Source organism: Rhyacophila brunnea, unplaced genomic scaffold (genome assembly GCF_057557595.1).
Source record: "Rhyacophila brunnea isolate RB1 unplaced genomic scaffold, BYU_Rbru_1.0 scaffold_17, whole genome shotgun sequence".
NCBI classification, from domain to species: domain Eukaryota; kingdom Metazoa; phylum Arthropoda; class Insecta; order Trichoptera; family Rhyacophilidae; genus Rhyacophila; species Rhyacophila brunnea.
Genome location: NW_028232827.1, coordinates 20,173,076 through 20,196,011, shown reverse-complemented (window position 1 = coordinate 20,196,011; position 22,936 = coordinate 20,173,076). Strand labels below are relative to the sequence as shown.

The 22,936-nt window shown below is 32.3% G+C and overlaps 2 protein-coding genes across 2 annotated transcripts in view; one reads left to right on the top strand and one right to left on the bottom strand.

Annotated features, from left to right (window-relative positions):
* Window positions 1–2,410, bottom strand: part of LOC147073812 (uncharacterized) — a 548,328-nt gene extending 545,918 nt beyond the window's left edge. Inside the window, exon 1 of the mRNA XM_085944694.1 lies at window positions 2,349–2,410. The gene's annotated coding sequence lies outside the window, so the exon portion shown is untranslated. The remainder of the gene's footprint in view (window positions 1–2,348) is intronic.
* Window positions 2,411–10,506: 8,096 nt separating this feature from the next.
* On the top strand, window positions 10,507–17,364 carry Blos1 (biogenesis of lysosome-related organelles complex 1 subunit 1). The gene is made up of 3 exons (XM_085944232.1): window positions 10,507–10,751; window positions 10,898–10,970; window positions 16,313–17,364. The coding sequence occupies exons 1-3, from the start codon at window positions 10,691–10,693 to the stop codon at window positions 16,548–16,550; spliced, it is 372 nt and encodes a 123-aa protein (XP_085800358.1). The 5' UTR covers window positions 10,507–10,690; the 3' UTR covers window positions 16,551–17,364.
* The last annotated feature ends 5,572 nt before the right edge of the window (window positions 17,365–22,936 follow it).

Sequence of the window (22,936 nt, the reverse complement as noted above, 5' to 3'; positions counted from 1 at the left end):
TACAAACGGTCTATATCAGGGGAGGGCAAACTTTTTGGCTGGAGGGCCAAATTCAAGAATTCAAAATGAGTGGCGGGCCGCAAGTAAAATACCATTTTTAGATATACACTATTTATTATCACGAAAAATAAACATTATAAAAAAAATAATGAGAAGAATGAAACTGTTGTACATTTTTGAACATTTTTTTCAAATTCAGGTGTTAATTTTGTAGTTGAAATTTTCAAAACTGCTTGTAAATGGGCATCGGAGATATTTGATCGTAAAGAATTTTTATTGAGGTTCATGATCGAAAATGTTTGTTCACATATATAGATTAATCCAAAAATAACGAACATTTTTCTTGCATAATCTTTAAGTTGGTCGAATTTGTCTGAATTGAGGGCATTGTAAAATTTGGAGATTTCTTCACGACGATGCAATTCTCTTAAATCAGTGTCACACTGCAATAATAATAATAAAGAATAATCTCAAGTCGTATCTCTGTCGGTACACTATCAATATCTATTGAAAATGGATCGCGTACTATTGCTAAACAAATTTTAATCTATTGTCAATATTTTTTAAAAAATATATAAAAAAGTTATTCGTTATCAGAAGTACAATTAATGATATCGGGCCGCAAAAAAATACCCGGCGGGCCACATGCGGCCCGCGGGCCGCAGTTTGCCCCCCTCTGGTCTATATAATACGCAACGCTATTAAATTGGAGATAATATTATTATCTACGATTGACAGAAGGTAATTATTTAGCAATAGATTTTTTAGTTCGAGTCAAATAGAAGAGTTCATTTATTTTATAAACCTATATCTAGTACTTTTATGAAGACGTGGTATTACAGGTAAATAAACTTGAATGTTCCTATTTTAAAAATATATATATAATAATACATTTAACTTCAGTTCTTGTTTAGTTTAGATGTATATTGTACACTCTATAGTCTATAAAATATATGTCTATATGTAATCCTCAAAGCACTTTAAGCCTCCGTGAATTGCAAATTGTGATTCTTGCCGGATATACTGTTATATACAATAATATTATCTATAGCACAGGGCTCGAAATGGAATGGAACGCATCGGAACGCCGTTCCGGCTCGTGAAATTTGTAAAATTATCGTTCCGTCTCGTGGAAAAAATATGTTGACCGTCTAAGCTAGATAGGCCATAGAATAGAAAATCTGACACATTTATTTTTATAAAATACACATACGATTTGATGACTATGTAAATATCTTCAGAAAATTTGTCGAGCGCTCCGGTTCGTAAACTTTTCCATTTCGAGCGCTGCTATAGCATAATGTTGCTACACATTTTCCTTTGTGACTTGGCTCTCTGATCACAAAGAGAAATATGTTTAATATAATATGCATTTAAACAAAATAATTTAAGCGTTTTATTTATTCCGTATTGCTTTTGCGGTAAATGTATGTAGGTACCTACTGTTCTAACCATAGTTTAATTAATCGAATGGCTAACAAATAGGACTCATAGAAGACATCCCCTCGCAAAAGATGAGGTGAATAATGAAAAATACCAAGGTCCATGACCCTCACAAAAATAAGCTTGGAGATATAAAAATAATAACATTAATATTATATATATACGATAAATACTTAGTTATGAAGTGTGTATTATAAAACAAAAACATTTATTTTCAGTAGTATAACTTACTTACCTTTAAATGAATCTCTTAATCCACAGCATACCAAAATCCTTGGTAAAAGATGAATAGATCGTCAAAGAAGATTTTCTACTATTTTCGTTGACAGCTTTCATAAAATATTTTAAAATAAACACTTATTTTCAATCATATGTCGATTCATAATAATATTACATTAGTCAATAATAGCTTAGTTTATTTTAATTAACGTTAAATTTATGTTATTTTTATTTAAATTTGAATAGCATGCTGGCATTATAAGTTTTGCCTACCTATACCTATTTGAAATATATATTGTATCATTTTTTTTGACAAAAGATAAGTTTATTTTTAGATATTATTAATTTAGTTTTATTAAATCAATAATTGTACATAAATGAAAAAATATAAACATAATACCCCCCCCCCCTAAGGAATGTATTTTTATAAGCATTCATTGCTTCGTTTTTTAATAGTATGTTTAATAGTGTGCGAAATATCTGTTTATTATAAAAATGTATTTAAATAATATTTAAATCAGACGATTAATTGATCAATATTGCATAGCATTACTGTCACATTGTCTATTATTAAATCATGAAAATGGCACGCAGTTTATTTGAAAAAAGAACACACGAAACTAAAAAAAACAATAAACCGAAACGAACTTCAAATATCGGCACGTTCCCCCCGTGGCAGCACTGACCATAGATCACCACAAGCGTTCACAGACAATAATAAATTTGTATTTGGAACGATGAATGGCGGGAACTAAAACGACGCTACGTTCCCTCACGCTAACGCCGCGGCGACTGAAGAGGGAAGCAGCGTAGAAGGAAAGCGTTCGCTCCCCTTTTGAGGGGGAGGACTTTATACGGTCACATCAATAGCAATAATTATCACTATAACATTTTACATTCTGTATTTATTTGGGAATATATCGACGCTTTTTTGCTGTGCGTGTACGCTCACGTATGCGTGTAAAATATGGACTCTAAATGTAAGAGAAATTAAAAAATACGAGTAACCGAACGTGGCACGGAAATGTGCATATTGGTCATAACGCGTAAAGATCATAAAATAACCCGTTGGATAAGGAAGCAGACAAGAGTACACGATTTAATAGAGGTTGCTAAGCAGATGAAATAGTAGTGGGCAATGTCGTCATACAGAGGTACCCAAGGGGCACTAAACGTACACAGGAATAGCCAAGAGGAAATTATAAAATACAGTAGATACTGAATGTAATATAATTTGACATAAAATAATTACAAGATAAAAAGAACTTTATATATACAATGTTTTTAAATTTTCTGTTGAATCATATAAACTTGACTTGACTAGCTTAAACGATCAAAAAAAATTGTACTTGATAGAAAAAATACTGAAATGTCATTTTGACATATCATATTGATTTCCATAGTAACGCACGTATATATTAATAATTTAGTTGCTAGGACCCCAGACCCCTAGCAACCAATAATGGTGTCGACATAACTTTTCATACAAAACAGAATTAACTGAAAATTAATTCAATTCTATTTAAAGATGGCTAAAAGTATTAAAAAATGCATTGGCATCGTGTTCTGATATATTCTAAAAGTTTCAAACGTCTAGCTAGTCGGGAAGTTAGTTAAAAATCGATTGCAAGATTTGTACCCGACAAAGAACCACCGGACAAATAAGAATAAGAGCTAAGAGAAACGTTGTATAATAGATTGTCGTCACATTTTCATTATTTTATTCAAAATCGTCGTCATAATTATATATTTTGTCTTTCATAAAAACATTGGGTTTTTATTATTACCTATAAATAACCATAAAAAATTTATGTATGTTCTTAGAACTGGGGGCATCATTTACTAAAGGGCGACAAATCGAATAATTATTTACGCAAATTGTGTTTTATTACATTGCTATTATTACTAACCTATAACTAATACAACATCACAGTTGTATAAAAAAATACTGTAACGCATTCTCTCAAAGTCTCAATGGAGTGAGTCAGTATTACTTTAAATTACAATTATACTACTTTATAATTCAGTATATTTAATTTATATTAACCATAAAATCTTGTACTTATAATGAAAATATGGTTATATTTTAGCTATGATATCAATATTATACTTAATTAAATTTTTTTATTTTGTCAATATATTGTAATAAATTTAATGTCCATTAAAATTCAAATTTGTGACAATGGGATCGTCAACTATGGACATCTATTCTATCCACAAGGCTGCTATCAGCCGCTATCGGCAGCTATCGAGGGTAGTCTAATATTATAATAATATTTTTGTATTGAGGTACAGTATTCTCTCAGTAATACGCCAACCCAAAAACCAGATAGGTGTCCAATCAGTGAAAACGGCGGATTATAGTGCATACATACAAAATATGGTAAAAATTAAAACAGTTATTTCGTAAAAATAGTTTTTTTTTGATAAATTTGTACTAGGAAATTGCGGTTTTATTTATAGTCAAAATCAAGTACTTATTTACTAAATTATGCATAATATTTATAAACTAAGTTTATTAACTAAATATTAAACAGGAAATCATTTGACACAACCAGTTGTTCAGTGAGGCAGACATTCTTGAATGACTTAGGATTCCGGGCTTTCCCTATGACCAAAAGCGTCATTTTGTGTGTCCCGGTTGCATTGGAGCACGGCATAATTTTATTGTGATGCGGTCCTTGGGAACTTTCCTCCCATGTACATTACTTTCTTCGCGATGAACGTACGTTTTACGAAGGAGAAGTTTCCAAAATAAATCCGTCTCATCAACGTTGTATACTTGTACGCGGCGGACTACTGAATTTGACAATCGAATACCGGCGAATTATAGAACTTGATTTTGTGCTTTCAACTAGTAAAAATAACGGCGGATTATAGTAGTTATCGGATAATCGAGCGGTGGATTACTGAGAGTACTGTATCATAATTGTTACAATAAGTTAGCCGTCTAAACAGTCAAAACTGTCTATCTCGCTCTAAAAGTTATCACAGCCAATAGAGGTGCTATCAAATCGTTGTAACTTAAACTTATTGTAAAAATTATAACACTAAACATATGAAAAACTACCCTCGATAACAGTCTTGTGTATAGAATAGATGCGCTGAAGGCCTTACAATGTAATTTAAAAGCTGTGACGCACACGAAGACATATTTTTTTGCGCTGTATCATTTTGAACGCGGACCTCAATTAAGTACATACCTACATGCATTGACTGGTTCCATGATATCTGAAGATACTTTATAAAAAAATGAATTTTGTGGCACCCCGTCTTGAAAGGGGTGGTTAATATTTTTAATGAATTTTGATTTTCACATAATATTGTTATTATACGCAATAAATTCGCATAGTAAGAATATTGAAAGTACAGAGACGTGACCATAATAAATTCCAAGCCATAAGGGGAAAATGGCGCGTGCGCGTTGTCATTCTCACGAAGGACACGGTTAACAAAGAGTCGACTGGGGCTGTTGCTAATATTTTTATAATAAAAACATACTTCGACATATTAGAATAAAATCATATTAAATCAGTTCTTATTGAATCTGATTTAATATAGAATAAATAAAAACATCTACTATTTAAAATAAACTACAGGTATATCCACAATAATATTAAATCTAGATGAATACCTTCAATAACCACTGGCTATTTTCTTTGGCGCAGATGACACAATCGATTAGTCAGAATATTTAAAGGTGGCTTCGGAACAGTTCAAATCAGTCACACAATATTGTTAAACTATGCCAAAATCTTAAAAATAAGTTGAGTATAAATAATATTACTCATAGTATAACACCAACCAATGAAACAGATAAGTACCTACCTACGTATTTTTACACAAAAGAATAAACCACTAATACGATTGTGTGTCATCAATGCCATATTCACTGATAATTATTTGTAATTACACCGTGTGATCCTAGAAAAGAAATGCATTGATAGTTTTTTTTAATTAGTATGCAGTTGGATATTTTTAATCGTGGAGGGTTCAAAATCGGTCAGTTTTATACCCCGGACCTTCAAAACCCTAAACCCACCACAAACAGCCTATGCCAACAGAGAACCTAGCGGAAAAATACGAAGCTTGCAATTTGAGATTTTTTTTTTTTGATAATTCACAATAATTCCAACTGTATTAATTAATAAATATGTAGGCAAGTATCTGAAAACATTGAAAAGATTTTTTTTTTGTAAGTCAAAGATAAACTTGTTACATATTTGTGGGGTAGGTGTAACGTTATTATTACATTATTTTTATGGTCATATTTATTATTAAAATTTAGTTTTAAATTTTTGACGGTTTAGATTTTTTTATAATTCATAGTTTTAATATTTTTATATTTATTTTAAAAAACATCGATTTTTTAAAAATAATATAAATATGTATAACTTGAAATCCTTTTTATTTGAAAACTTAATAAACTAAATTTTAATAATAAATATAACCATAAAAATATTGTAATAATAACGTAACCTATGCCATAAATATGTAACAAATTCACATTTTTTTACAATTATATGTTTATCTTTGACTTAAAAAAATCTTTTTAATGTTTTCAATGAAATTGTAAATTATCAAAAAAAATCTAAAATTGCAAGCTTCGTATTTTTCCGCTAGGTTCTCTGTTGGCATAAGGATACCCCAAATATAAGCATCTGATTAGATGTATAATATCGTCGGTATGGTGGCAAAAGGCGTTAAGTCAAAAAACCTTGTTTTCAGATAATCGTCTTTTTCTAAATTCAAGAAATTGAAACCTCTCTATTTAAATAGTTTAAACATTTTTACCTAAACTTGCTACTTTATGATATTCGGTAATCATTTATGAATTCGATTTGAGTATTGTCAAGTCTTATTTATGGTATTAATAATTAGTTTTTTGAGTTTGTTTACAAAAAGGTGAATTAACGTTTTTTGCCACAACTATTTTTGAGTTAATAGAATAGTCAAACATAAAATGTTGTAGTTTAGTAGTAATACATTGGACTCTAATGATAATAGAAACTGGCCAATTTAAAATTAAATTAAAATTAAAACAGAAATAATATTAGGTAGGTGGATACTATTAGGTAATAATATTAGGTAGGTATAGAAGTAATTTGATATTTTGGTATGTAAGATTGGTAATAATCTTGTTTCAAATTATGATACTTTTCATCTTTATTAAATTATTAATCATAAATTTGTGTAGCTAAGTACTAAAAAAATAATAAAAAGAATACATTTTTATTTAATTTATTTATCAGAACATTGGATTAGAGGTGGATAAACGGTATGGGGATGATGATTACACAAAAATAATTTATGAAAACAATTAAAATTAACAATTACCCTATAAAATTAATTAAGAAAACTTAAAATATAATTAAGAGATCATTTCCGCTTCATCATAGCCAACCTCGAAGGGTTCAGAACAGTGTTTAATTTATTTATTTGAAACATCGGATTGAAACAGGTGGATAAACGGTATGGAGATTTAAGAAAGAAATTTGGCAAATACTTTCTTTTAATTCATTTTGATAAAAGTGGTATGATTTTGAGTCCTTGCGCAGTCAGCCGTCAGCAATTCGTACCCTTTGGGTTTTTGGAGCAGCACTGTCTGCATTCCTTAAAATAAAATCCCCTTTGCGCTTGAAGCTCTTTCTTCGTCTTCTTTGGCCATATCCGCCCCTTAATTGGAGCATATGGACACCACGCGGCGCCTCCAAGAATACTTGTCGCTCGCCAGTCTTTTTGCTCCGTTCCAGATCAAACCAGCATCCAGTAGCTCCGCCGTAAACACTCTATAGATAGTATTTAGCGGCCTTCCAGGACGCCGGAGTCAGGTCGGCTTGAAGAACAGGCAAGCCAAGTTGAGGTTCTCTTCTGGCATCCGCAGCACGTGGCTGAGCCAGGTCCAACGTCGCCTCTTCACTCTCAGCGTGATGAGAAACTGTTTGGTGCATTCTCTTATCTCCTCGATCCTAAAGTCATACCCGCCGCACACCCAGTATTCATCGCAAACATCTGTTTTTGAAGCTCAGTATACGGTTGCTCTGAGCCTTCGTAAGGTGCCATGATTCGCTACCGTAAAGCAGCACCGTCAGAATGCAAGCGTCAAATAGGCGGCATTTGGTTTTGACCGAGTACAATCGTGAGTCCCAGACATTATTAATAATATTAATAATATTATTATTATGATAATAAACATATTATTATTATGTTTCGTGTATTATTCCAGAAATATCCCAACCTAATAAATATATATCCTTTAGGTACTTACCTGCTTAATTATCATTTTCGTGCTTCGAATTTAGGCATCCGTCCCGTTTCGTTTCTCTACATGCATTTTCCAGATACCTATTGTGATAATCTTCAGTGCCGATTTTCTTTGACGAAAATAACGCAATCGATTCAAAATTTTAAAAATAGGTCTCCAAATAGTACTCTATACCATGGTTCCCAAACTATGGGTCGCGACCCACCAGTGGGTCGCGAGCAAATATTGAGTGGGCCCTCGCCACTGTATTCATGAATTAAAAAAAATAGGAAGTGATAAATTTGAGAACATTCAGCTATTTATAATTCCTAAAAATTAAAATAAACTTAAGTTACGGAAAATATTGTGATAAAATAATAATAATTTGAATTGCCAATGCACTACAGTGGAGCTAGGATTTTCGGCTATGGTTAACATTAAAACTAAATACCGAAATAAATTGGATATATCAAACTCACTGCAATTAAAAGTAACTAAAGTTGAAGTTGATGCTAAAACTGTAATGAAGAAAAATAAGAAACAAATACATCCTTCCCATTGAAGTAACTTTGTAAAAAAAACCTTGCAGGTATAGGTACTCGTATTTCAGTAATAATTTTTTTTATTTAAGTTGTGTTTCTTATTTCAACAGTCTTTCATTCATATTGGTAACACTTATAAAAAGTATTTTTTTTATTTCAATTATAATACAAAATAAATAAGACAACATTAAGTAATTCCACAACTCGCCACTAGGGAATCTGAGCATTACCAATATGTATGCCCTCTTTTCTCTAAGACAGCTAAGAGGTGGGTCCCAAGATTGGAAATTTTTGTTAGATGGGTCGGAGCCCAGTCAACTTTGGGAACCACTGCTCTATACAATTAATAAATTTTACCAAAATCAAAAAAATGCGTATTTCTCACAAACTGAATTACAGATATACTGCTGTATATAATATATATTGTAAAAACGAGTCTGCTTACGCGAATCAGTTTAATTAAACGCGATTATATCATTCAGGATTCATTAGGAATTTTTGTATCGTAAGAGTCGTCAAAATTAGTGAGTGCATCAGGCCTCTACGTCACTAAACGCACCACTGACAATGTTATAACTATTAATTATTCTAGCTAGAACGATCTCTCAGTTATCTTCAAGACATAATAATATGTAGTTATGTCAATTAATGGTCATTGGTATTATACACTATGTAGGCACTTTATTAATAATTACATCACCATGTTCGATCCTGAGAGGATCATAATATGGGCCTGCGTAGAGTGGACGTTGCATTAGCATATTTTATTTATGTTTTTTATTATTTTTTTATTATTATGCATACCTAATTATTATGTAGGTACCTACCTACTTAAATATATTATTAATTTAAACGTATTCAATTATGACATAGGTTGGTAGTTATTTTCAATAACTCCAAAGACTTATATTGTGTCCCTAACGATATTTTAATAATGGACTGGTTTAATCTTAAACCCACATAACCGCTATAAATAACGCAATATTTTGGAATGAAAACTAAGTTATTGTAGTTTGGGAAATAAGTATCTTCATAATAATAATATGCTTCGTAGAACCCACTACGCCGTAGGCCGTAGAATTTGTTTCTAAGCTCGAAAGTAAAGTTAACGGATAATATTATAATTTGACACATAAATATGGTATGTTATTGCCTTTTGTATTGCATTTTTGACCACCAATATACCTAGTATATACCTATCAAATTATTATTTTACTCACCATAATAATATTTTAGTGGATATGCTGACGTTTCGCTAAAATAAGGATAATAAATCAACTCCAAATTCCAACAGAAAAGTTGAAACTCAAATGGTATCCCATTGGTATCCGATCAAATCCGATTCAAATATTTTATTGACAGCTTTTATTTTTAAATTGAACATTCTTTTATTTTAACCAATGACATTTTTTAAATATAATATAGTTAGGTAGGTAGGTACCTATCTACTTTAACTAGAATAAAGAAATAATATTATTCTTTTGGCCAAATATATTTTTCAACAGTAATCTATAATACTATAATACATTTGAAAACAATATAGACTACCTACTAACTACCTAATCCAATTTCGATTTTTTTAAATGTAGCTTTCCTTATGTAATTTAAAATTTAATAAAATTTGGCGTGTCTCTGAAATGGTTGTTGAAATAGGGAATATAAATTTAATTAACATGGCAACTCGCAGCACCATCTCTGGTGTTGATCAACTGTACTATAATAATAATTATTATAGTATTTTGTACCATATAGCAATATTTATTATTATAATAACTCATAGTAATTAATTATTGTGTTCGTGAACTAATAAAACATTCGATAAAAACTATCCACCAACATTTAAAATGTTCTGATAGAAATATCAATGTTTTTCAAAAAATGATTAAGAAGTCGCTCGGAAAAAAAATATTGAATCTCGTGGCGAATAAAATGCTATGCAAAAGATGAAAAAGAGCTAAACTGTACTGAAAAAAGTTGGCTAGCGAACTTAACCATAGACTAAACGGCTAAGGGCTTATCTGTCAAAATTAATCCCAAAATATTATCTATGATTACTTTGTTTCGAAGATAGTGTCATATTAGTCTATGGTGTCACTACTGTCACTTCACCTATATTATTTATTTCAATAGTGGACAATCTGAACATTGAAAATCTTGCTTGAACCAGCTATATTATTCCTACTTCTTCAAACTAACGCCATTATATTGTCTGTATGAAGCATTAAAAATAATAATTAAAACAATGCTTTCTTCGCTAGTTCGTGAACATCAAAGTAAACAAACTGCCAAAAAAATTTCACAAGGTTTGCTTAACAAAAAATATTATTGTTAATAAATTATTTTCAAGATGTTTGTTCTCATTGTCAATGTGGAATATAAATCACACTTTAGTATAATATGAAAGATAATAATATTATGTCATATTAATAAAGTTGTTCTTGTGTTTCAGAATTAAAACGGAAGGATGCTGTTTCTTCTGCAAATGATTTAACGCAGGCTCTCGTAGATCATCTCAACGTAGGGTTAGTATAAATAACTTATGAACTAGTATCTATTGAGGACCTCTGTTATTGAAATACTTAGGTAGATGTTTAACATATTATTATCCTTTTTGTCAATACTCTTCAAAATCACTGCACAATTTTAACGTGACCACCTTGCTATTGAATTCATATACATCACTCGTTTGACTGAATGTTGTAGAGTACAATATAGAAATAGAACAGAGACAAAACGACAGATAGAATATTCGATTAACTCCTGAGCGAAACAGGCATTCGAACACTTAATGGAAACGTATTAATACAGTGGTAGCTATGTCATAATAATTAATAGTACAGTGATGCTCAACAAATGTCACCAACGATAGCACCCCAAAATACTCAAATCTCACAGTTTCAGCAAAGTTATTATAAATAATAATAACCCAAAACAATATATTAATATTACTTAATTATTAAGTACTTAACGGAACTTAATGGAAGATGTCGAAGGTTACTCCAATTCATAAGGGTGGTACGGAATCGATCAGTGTAAAACTATAGGCCGGTAGCCGTTCTCTCTGCACCAGCAAAAGTTCTTGAGATGATCATGCACGGCATGATTTCTCCAAGAATTGAGGCATTTATAATGAATAAGCAGCATGGATTTAGAGCAGGCTGTTCAACGGAAACAAACCTGATGGTAATTACTGATGATGTGTCGTCAGTACTAGATAGAGGCAGCCAGGTTGACTGTTCTTACAATGATTTCTCGAAGGCATTTGACAGAGTCGATCACGATATTCTAATGGAGAAACTCCAACTAATTGGATTGTCTGATCGATTTCTCAGGTTATTCGGGAGTTATTTTAAGAATCGTCAACAATACGTATTGTACGGCCTTTATCAGTCACCGACATTTGAAACATTTTCTGGTGTGCCTTAGGGCTCAAACTTGGGACCATTGCTGTTCACGATTTTTATAAGTGACATAGCATTGGTAATTAAAAATGCTATGTTTTTGTTGTTTGCTGATGACTTGAAACTCGTCATGGAAGTTGTCACTTGGATGATTGTCATCAACTCCAACTTGATATAGATAATATATTAGATTGGGGCAGACGTAACAAACTGGACTTCAATATTGATAAATGCAATGTTTTATCGTTTACAGCCTCACGAGTATTGTTTTTCCAGTATTCGATGCATGGCAGAATTCTTTCGCGATTATCATCTGTAAGAGATCTTGGAATTACGTTTGACAGTAAACTGACGTTTAGTGGTCATATATATACCATTTGTAAAAAGGCACTAAAGATGTTGGGCTTTGTCTTGCGTACTTCCCGGGTCTTTTCGGATGTTACGGTACTAAAAATTCTCTATAACTCCTTAGTTAGAAGCAGACTTGAGAGTGGGTCTATCGTTTGGGCCCCGCATCAGTTGAAGTACGGCCTTATGGTGGAGAGAGTCCAAAAGAAATTTTTGAGACTCCTTTACTTTCGGTCGTATGGATATTATCCGTGGCTCTATCCGACTGATTTTCTCTTAGGAATGCTTACATACTGTAGCTTAAAATTTAGAAGAGATTTTTATTTAGCTACATATTTTTTCAGACTTATACGCGGCGTAAATGTGAACTCTGCCATTCTTGATGGTGTTGGCTTGTGTCTCTGATAATTACCTTAGGAATCGAGGGCATCAGTTGTTTGTTCTCCCACGGTGCAGAACTAACCTGCCATTAGTAATGCCAATTGGGAGGGTAATAACCATGTTTAATGAAATCGCTTCGGATATTGATATATTCCACTTACATGAGGGTGAATTTAGGTGGACGTTGTTTTATAAGTTTTTAAGATAGGGTCTATCAAAGTTCACTCTGTGTGCTTCCATCTACTTTTATTTTATTATTTTGTTATTTTATTTCTTTTCTTATTTTATTTCTTATTTTAATACTATTTATTATGTATTATTAACTCACACTTCTCTGTATTTTTATTTTTTTAAATTATTAGCACTTATTTTATGTCATGTCGTGAACGCTTTGAATTTATAATTTGTTATGTTCATTATATGTAAAATAAATTAATTTGATTTGATTTGAACTATTATTATTTTATTAAAAAACCGTTTTAATATAAACAGTAATAACATTGATAATGCTACCTATTGAATTAAATCATTCACAAATAACATATATTCAGACAACGTAGTCAAGAAAGGGAAAATAGAAATGAGTCAGGATAGTAAGGGAAAACTTTCAGGCTCGTTAATCTTACTCGTGGAGAATAGATCAATTATTACAACATAATACCATTTTTTTTTAAGTTGCAAAGGACAAACTAGCAGTAATTATTTCTGACCTCTGACAAATGGACAGATGTCAGAATATAAAGTAGTTATAATATCATTATACTTAATATTTCATAAGATAATCTAAATCAATAATTTTAAATCGCTGGTCAGCAGAAATTTCTTGACATCCGGAAAAAATATAAAATATATTCAACTTGAACATAAGAATTCAAACATAAAACAATAATATAGATTTAAAAACGAATACACAAGAAAACACTATCTTATTTTATAATTCTACCTTACCTGTCTGCGAAATATTTCTCCTATTTTCAACAAGAAATTGTAGAGCATTCCTCCTTATTTTCTTCTAGTGGCGTTGTCATCTATCGAAGTTGCTGACCAAATTGTAGAATCTCTTCCTGTCCTGTGCCAATCGCATCAACTCTCCAATACCTTGAAAAATTTAAAAATTTCTGAGATTGCATAGCCTAAAAAACCTTATACCTATTCTTTTTCTGCTCTCCTCATCTTGTTCCTTATGCTCCGGATTGTTTTTAAGGCCATTGGACCCGTTTTTTCCTGTCTTCTCAGAATCGTGGAAATGGCAAGGACGTTTAACACGAATTGACACATAATAAACACTTTATTTATTTAAAATCTAATAAATAATATTCAAATAACACTTTTTGTGTCATTAAAATTTTCTGATTCGCTTTAATTTTTAAAATAAATGACAAATAGTCGGTCCTGTTTTCGAAATTGGCCAAAACGACTGTCACGCCACAGTGAATTTTTGAACTTAATAATAGTTTTGCAGGTATATATTGTATGAAAGAAATGGGTAAAACAATACATTTCATTGATTAACTCACGTACTTTTTTTAATTTCAGAAAAATAAAGATTTTAAAGCCATTTTAGTTTGAGTATACATCAGCCAATTTTGAACGATTTTTTCTCACAAAATAATATATACTGCACAATAAAAATATTTTTTTATTATAATATAACATTTCCGTAATACTATAAATAATAATTAACAATGAAAAAATAAATAAAACCCTATAAATTCGGTACAATTAGTGACGCTATATTACCAAAACACGTCGTAAGTAACAATCAAATTGGCAAGACCACATAACGTAGACCAGGTGTTATAATTTGTGTTGACAAATCAAACATCATAAAATACCAGTGAATGTCAAACTGAGAAAAATGTAGTTATATTATATTATTTATTATCTTGTAATACAAATGGTTGCAGCATGTGAGATATTGTAAGATAATTGAATCTTATAACCACGATGGCTACAAAGAAGTCCTAAAGGTATTCGTTCGGTGCAACATTTATAAAAAAAAATATTTTGGACTTGAGCAGTTTAGATAAAATATAGGTGGACTTTAATTATTTTGATAAATACCTACTTGGTTGGGCTTAATACAGTTTTTATGTACCTGGGTCGCCATGTTTTGTTATTTTCAAAGGGACGTATCCAGGAGTATGTTTATTGGCATTATCAATAGAAACAAAATAATATTATTTTTCAAGGTCTATTTATTATCGATCTTAAGTGGTTTATGTCACAAATAGTAAATTTGTAGAAAATTTAAAGTAAAATACGTTTTCGAATGCTGTCATAGTAATGGCCACTGAAACATGTGTCATAATTTTCCTAATCGTCAAAATAATAATAAAATAAGTGTTTTGGGGCACAAAATCACGTATATGTTTTATGATGTATGTATTTTTCAGATGGTTTGTGGTAAAATCTTTTTTTTTCATACTGCCACAATTCAACTATTCATAATTAATTGTTTGTTAAATTTTTCATTGTGCACTTTGACTTAATAGGTAGGTGATAAAGTTTTTACCTTACTTTATTGTATTAATTTATTGTTAAGTGAGAATTAGCTGCTTTCGTTGTCAGTGTATATTTGAGGAGTGCGCATCCTGACGATGTCGAAAGGCGAAACCAGGATCGCATAAAACGACTCAAATGAAATAGTACAAAACTTTTAGAATTTAATATATTTAATGCCGAGTTGAATTGAATGGAATCACCTTAGGCATTTATTAGTAATTATTTAACTCAAGTAAAACATATATTGAGGTAAGAACCTATTTCATTGAATAATAAAAACAATATTACTCTTCACATCACAAGTGACAAGATTTATATGAATTGTGTATTGCCTGAACTCGTTGATCAGACTAACACGGTCGATGGATATAAGAAACCCTCAATATAATAATTATCAAGTTAACAAATAATAATATCAATTATCAATTAATAGCTATCAATAGAAAAGAAAATAAAATTATAAAAAAAAAACAATTTATAATAGTTATTCTAATACATTGCATACCGTTAAACCAATACACTAATTAAGGAACCAATTATTAATTTTCTATACACTAATGTTCCGAAATCCTCCGCGGCGACCAAAACGTACTGCCGTCAAATACATGCTATTATAATAATTGTTTCTTAAATCATAATTGTTGTGTACTAAATTTAAAAAAAAAAAAGTTCCTCGACAAATATTCATTGAATTGCTTTCTTTTATGAGTCATTTTTTTATAATTTAATAAAAACGCAATAATAACAGAAATCTTTCATGCCATCTTGTGAATGTTTTAAACTTATAATTTGTAATGTTAGCTTATGAAAATTAATAAAATTATATTTGTTTACACTTTCGTGTTTTTTAGTATTAGATTTTTTTTTGAAAAATATTTGCACTGAATTTGAACCTAAATATGATAGGTTCAAGAAAAGGTGTCACTTCACAAATTCAGCATATCAATAATATGAGGTTCTTATTTAGAGGTCTACTATTTTTATTCTTATAATTTATTCTACCGACTACAAAAATGTTTATAAAATTTGTTAGGAAAAAAATATTATTAATTCAACACTTTTAAAACCTCTGATTTCGTATCTACTACACGAGAAGCCTTGTTATTTTTCATGGCGCTTACGTCAAATTTGATTCTTGCGAATAAACCCATACGCCTTAAAAACAATACTTTATTGCTTGTATGTATAAACTGTCTGTTCCTAATTAGTATGAATTTTGAACATTGCAGCGTGGCGCAAGCATATCTGAACCAAAAGCGTTTAGATGCTGAAGCAAAACAATTACATCAAGGAGCTATCGGCTTTGCTAAACAAACACAGCAGTGGCTTAATTTGGTGGAAAGTTTTAGCAGTGCCTTGAAAGAGATTGGCGATGTTGAAAATTGGGCTGGAAGCATCGAATCAGACATGAGGATCATCACTGATGCTTTAGAATGTGCTTACAAAGTTACCCAAGAAACTCCATGATAATAATTTTGTTGCCATTCTGGCAACACATGCTTCGTGATGTACCTATATAACAAAATAGCAAGGCTATTCTATTAATGGGAACTTTTAGTGTGGCTGATCGCAAAAGAATCTTCAAAAATAATAAAGATGTATAATAATAATATGTAATAATATAACTGATGATTATTTCATACCGATTAATACAATACTAGCTCATGTCAAATTCTTGTTGGCAATGATTTACTTATGTAGTATAGGTACCATTTTCCAAAAAGATAATATATTATATTAAATTCTGCAGGCTGGTTTATTAGTTGATAGCTGTTTTTGTTGTCACACAATTATCAAAACTGGTGTAATAGATTTATAGTCCGACATAGTGATCGACTAATGAACCAACCAGTGGAATTTAATATAATTTATATTATCATTTTATAATTTGTAATGTAAGATGTTGTTTCAGTTATAGTCTATAATACATTATATTTATTTTAGCTTATGCCCATGGTTGTCAAAATACTGCTGAGAAAAAAAAATTACTATTATCGTTCATTAAACCTATTTTTAGTCTGAAGGAATCTTTTATGGGAAGGTTTTTGGAATTTATGAAAAGTAAAGTAAGCCAAGCTTTTGTTACACATCCTCCAGTTAGTCTCCAAGCTGTTAAATCCGCTTCCATATAAAAAAAAACATATGGCTCTTGAAAACATCTAAATTGTTGTGGTATTCACATTGAATGTGAGTACCACCATAGCTAAATTTTGGCTTTTCTGTATCAAAAGTTTGCTGGCCATGAGATCGTTGATAAAGAACTTGTAGACTGTTGAATGGTAAAAAGAAAATAAAATAAATTTAAATAAAATTTCTGTCTTTAATTACATATCATTAAGTATGTTATTATGAATGTAGTTTTGTAAATAAAATAGTTCCTAAACACAAACTGAAATGTAATCAATGTCACAAAGTCTTTTTGATTACCTATTTGAAAATGGTTTTATTTTTATTATTTTCATTTGATTTCATCAGTGAAAATAAAATAAATAATATACAAGTTATCTCTCAATTATCCGGATGCCGACTAGGTATTCGGTTCGCAGATTATTCATAATTAAAATGAACATATTTGAAAATTCTTGAAATATTCCCTAAAATAAAATAAAAATCAGATCTTTTAAATAAGTAATCCATACCTACTAAACGTAAATAGTCTGCATTAGTAAAAATATTATGTTTTAGTATTTTAAATCAAAATAAAAATTGACAATTATTTTTAGATTATTATGTTTTTCATTTATCTGTGCCCTTCGTCTTCATCATTCAGAATGTACTGTATATTACCTGGAATATGTATTAAAAAAAATAAGTATTTTTATTTGTTTCTTTGTTAACAACCACAACAGGCCGTGAAGCCCAATTACAGTGGCAAAACTCCCGGCTTGAGGAATTTACATATTAGATTATGTAAATAATATATTCTGACCTCACTGGGAATCGAACCCGGAGCTCCCGGATGGAAGGCCAGCGCCTTACGCACTGCACCTTGAGAGTCTTATTAGCAGATAATGACATTCATAAGTCAATTAATGATTTTCCACCCATGGTGAAATACAAAAAAACATGGACATTGTTGTTATTTAATTTAATATATGGACACCTAGAAGAACGGAGCCTAAAAAGCCGGATAACTAGAATAAAAAAACGATTACTAAACCAACACTTCACAACTTCAAGCGAAGACTTACGCTCCATAGAGGATCAAGTTGTTTAAACTCTATATTACTATCATAGACCAAACTATAATAACAACTCTCAAGATCCTGTTTTGGAACGCGAGAAGCTTGATGAGGCGCAAGTATGAGATGCAAGACATTCTGCGCAACATCGATATATTTGTGTCTGTTGAATCATGGCTCGACCCAGCATCGCCATTCAATATTCCAGGTTTCGTGACATATAGAACTCACTCTAAGGAGGAGGGATCGTAATTTCGGTTCGGAAAAATATTGCCTTTGCTGAAATTAAAAATATTAAATCGCCCGATATTTCGGTAGAAATATGTGGCATTAAAATCAATAATATTAATCCATCTTTGGATATCATAATATGCTATAGAACTCCAGGTCTTACACTCTCTCAGGTGCAATGGAACACAATTGTTGAAAATGTGAACAAAAATTACCACTGTTTATTAATGGGTGATTTTAACGCCCATAACAGTATATGGAACTGCACTGAAACAAACACAAACGGGGTAAGATTTCTTGACAGTATTACACAACATGATTTGATGATTCATAACATCAATTCACATACACGGATAGATCTGCATAGAAACAAAAAATCTAATATTGATCTTGTTCTCTCTACATTAAATGTAGCTGACAAAATAGATGTTCAGGTTAGTAATGAGACATTAGGCTCAGATCACTTCCCTATATCAATTAACGTAAATATAGAAAAATACTATTACAAAAAAAAAACATTCAAACTCAAGTCCCTTAAAACTGACTGGCCTCAAGTCACGCATATTTTAGAAAATTTGTACCCTGAATTTATTTCAGATAGCTATAAGCAGATGACTGCAAGCCAAAAATATGATTCATTCATAAATATCTTATCTGAATCTATAAAAACTAGCACTCCCTCAAAAAAAAAAAACCTCATTAAATAAATACAGCAATCCGGGATGCTGAGTGTTATAAAATTAAAAGGTTAAGAAAAGCTACATATAAAAAATGGGAACACACTCTGGAATTACAGGATTTAATTAACTATAAAAAAGCTTGTTCGCCAGCAATAAAAACATTTAGATCCAAGAAAAAGATAAATTTTAAAAATTTTGCTTCTAGCATGATCACAGGACTGACTCTGGATTCGTTTGGAATAAAATGAAAAATTTTTAAAAACAATTGGATTAAAGTTAACCCTACTCATGTGACAGAAAATTTACAAACCGAAGAAAAAATCAAAATCGCTTTAAATAAGATATGTCTACCTTGGGCTCCCACTGACCCAAATTGGGAGCCGATATGCGGTGAAAAATTTTTTTTGATTGCACTTTTAACCTCATTGAGTTTAACACAGCTCTAAACTCAACCAATCCAAAGTCAGCCCCTGGTATGGACGGCATAGATTACGATATACTACAAAAAATACCCGTTAAATACAAACTAATTCTATTAGATATATTTAATGAAATGTTTAATTCTAATGATTATCCATCCAAATGGAAAGAATCATTTGTTCACTTTATTAACAAAACAGATGGCAAAAGCGTGCGACCAATATCTTTATGTTCCTGCCTAAGCAAACTGTTTGAAACCCTTATAAAATACAGGCTGCAATGGTGGGTGGAATATCATAATATATTACCTAATAGCCAAACAGGATTCAGAAAAGGTAAATCATGTATCGATAACTTACTTAATTTAACACTACACGTGTAACCAAAATGATGTACTAGCCGCGTTTCTTGACGTATGTGGTGCTTTTGATAATGTAAATAGTGATATATTACTGAAACTAGCTTCGATTGCTTGTTCAGAAAAAACAATCAAATTCATTAAATTTAGTTCTCACGAAAGATATATCCATGCTGATGTACTTGGAGATCTACACTGCCATTGTCGGAAATCATAGTCTTTACAATGAAAGTAATGACAATGGTACCCGACTAATTAACTGTGCAGCGTCACTAAATTGGTAGCACAATGTTTCCCCGTAAGGATATATATAAGGGAACATGGAAATCCCCGGATGGGTGCACAATAAACCAAATAGACCATATTTTGATAGACAACAAGCACAGATCGGATCTAATGAGCGTCCGGACATACAGAGGGGCTAATGTAGACTCAGACCATTCCCTAGTGTGTGGAAAAGTTAGAGCAAAGATCTCAAACACCAAAAAGGAAATGGGAGCAAGAGCAAAACCCTTTAACACAGAGAAATTGAAGATTCCGCAGGAACTGGCTCGGTGCCAGGAGAGCTTGAACACTCACCTGAGCGACAATGTTGAGGTTGGAGACCATGATGAGGTGAATCAACACTGGGAAGAGTGCAAGACTGCCATAGTATCCTCAGCTAATGATACCTTAGGACGCCGAAAAATAGGTGAACGATCAGAATGGTTTGACGAAGATTGCCGCGAAGTCACTACGAGAAAGAATGAGGCTTACTTAATGATGCTACAGAAGAAAACACGGGCATCAGACGATGTGTATAAAAAGCGCCGGCGTGACGAAAAGAAACTACACAAGAAAAAGAAACGTGATTATTTAAAAAAGGAAATGATCCTACTCCAACAACACTATAAAGCCCAAGAAAGTCGGCTGTTCTATAGAAAGATAAATAATGTTTGGAAGAGTTTCAAGCCTCGTATCACAATGTGCAAGGATGACAATGGCATGATACTCACAGAAAAGCACCGTATTCTTGCCCGGTGGGTGGGTTTCTTTGATCAACATTTAAATACCCCCCATAATGATGCCGGCAACACTAACATTAATACTCATGACCAGGAATCAGTACAAAGTGGAATGGATGATAACGAAGAACCACCGACATTAAATGAGGTTAAAGGTGCTATGTCAAGGTTAAAAACAAACATATTGCCTGGAATAGATAACCTACAGAATGAATTAATAAAATGTGGGGGAGAAAGCCTGCTCAAACATTTACATAGCCTAATCCACCAAGTATGGACTTCAGAAAAGATGCCAGAGGAGTGGAAGGATTGGATGGATTTGTCCCCTGCACAAGAAAGGAGACCAACTAGAATGTAGTAACTACAGAGGGATGACACTCCTTAACTCTGCATATAAACTGTTGTCGATTCTGATATTCCAGCGGCTGGAACCCATTGTAGAAGGAATACTCGGGCACTACCAAGGAGGCTTTCGACGAGGGAGATCATGTGTTACTCAAATATTCACTCTAAGGCAGATTCTAGAAAAGACCACTGAATTCAATATTAACACGTATCACCTGTTCATCGATTTTAAGGCAGCTTATGATAGCATTAATCAATACCGGTTATACGAAGCAAAGCGAGAATTTGAAATTCCGACGAAAATAATTAAACTTGTAGAGATGACAATGACACCAGTATAATGCCGGGTGAAGCTTCAAGCGGAAATATCCAAGCCATTTATATCACTAACTGGCCTCAGGCAAGGTGACGCTCTGGCATGCCTTCTTTTCAATATTGCGCTAGAAAAGGCGATACGGGATGCAAAGATTGATGCCCGTGGCAGCGGCACGATATTTACTAAGCCTGTGCAGCTGCTGGCGTATGCCGATGATATCGACATCATTGCCATGTCAGAATTGGCGCTGAAAAAGGCATTCACAGCACTGGAAGCCTCTGCCAAAAGAATGGGTTTACAAATAAACGAGGCAAAAACTAAATACATGCCTGTCTATGTCACGAGAAGTTGCACCAAAGTTAGATATTGGTGCATACAAGTTTGATACGGTCGACAGTTTCATATACCTTGGATCTCTTGTAACTCGACATAATGATATTACAGAAGAAATCAACAACAGAATCATGTCTGCGAATAAATGCTACTTTTGGTCTGTTAAAACATTTTAAGTCCCGCTTACTATCTCGCCGAACTAAAAGCACTCTTTACAAGACACTTGTAAAGCCAGTGCTCACCTACGCATCGGAAACCTGGATATTAACTCTGCGAAATGAACGAGCCCTGAACATCTTTGAAAGAAAAATTCTCCGCCGTATATATATACCGATCAGGGATGGCACCAATTGGAGGAGAAGATATAATGCTGAGCTCTACGGGTTGTACGAAGATTGCAGCGCAGTTCAATCAATTAAGATTGGGAGACTGCGATGGCTAGGTCATGTGCACCGTATGAATGACAATGAACCGGCAAAGAGAGTGATGTCCAGCAATCCAATAGGATGTAGAAGAAGAGGGAGGCCAAAGATTCGCTGGTTAGATGGAGCCGCCAGTGACTGCCGTATTCTGGGGGTACCAAATTGGAAAGCGGCCACACTGGATAGGGACAGATGGAGGGAGCTGTTGGAGTAGGCCAGGACCCACACCGGGTTGTCGCGCCCCTGATGATGATGATGTACTTGGAGAAGATTACAGAATTGTTTACAAAGGAGTACCTCAAGGAGGGGTGCTTAGCCCAATATATTATGTATCTGGGATCACAGAGAATATACCGAAATGTGTAGAAATTTGCAGATGATATTGGAATTTATACAAGTATCATACCTGTCGAATTAGGTCAAGACACTATAGAAAACTCGGTCAATATAATTAAAAAAGAACTTCATAACTTAGGCCTGGAGCTTTCTCCGCAAAAAACGGTAATGATTCATTTCAATAAAAAAACATTGAGCCTGGGAAAATTGGCATCAAAATTGATAA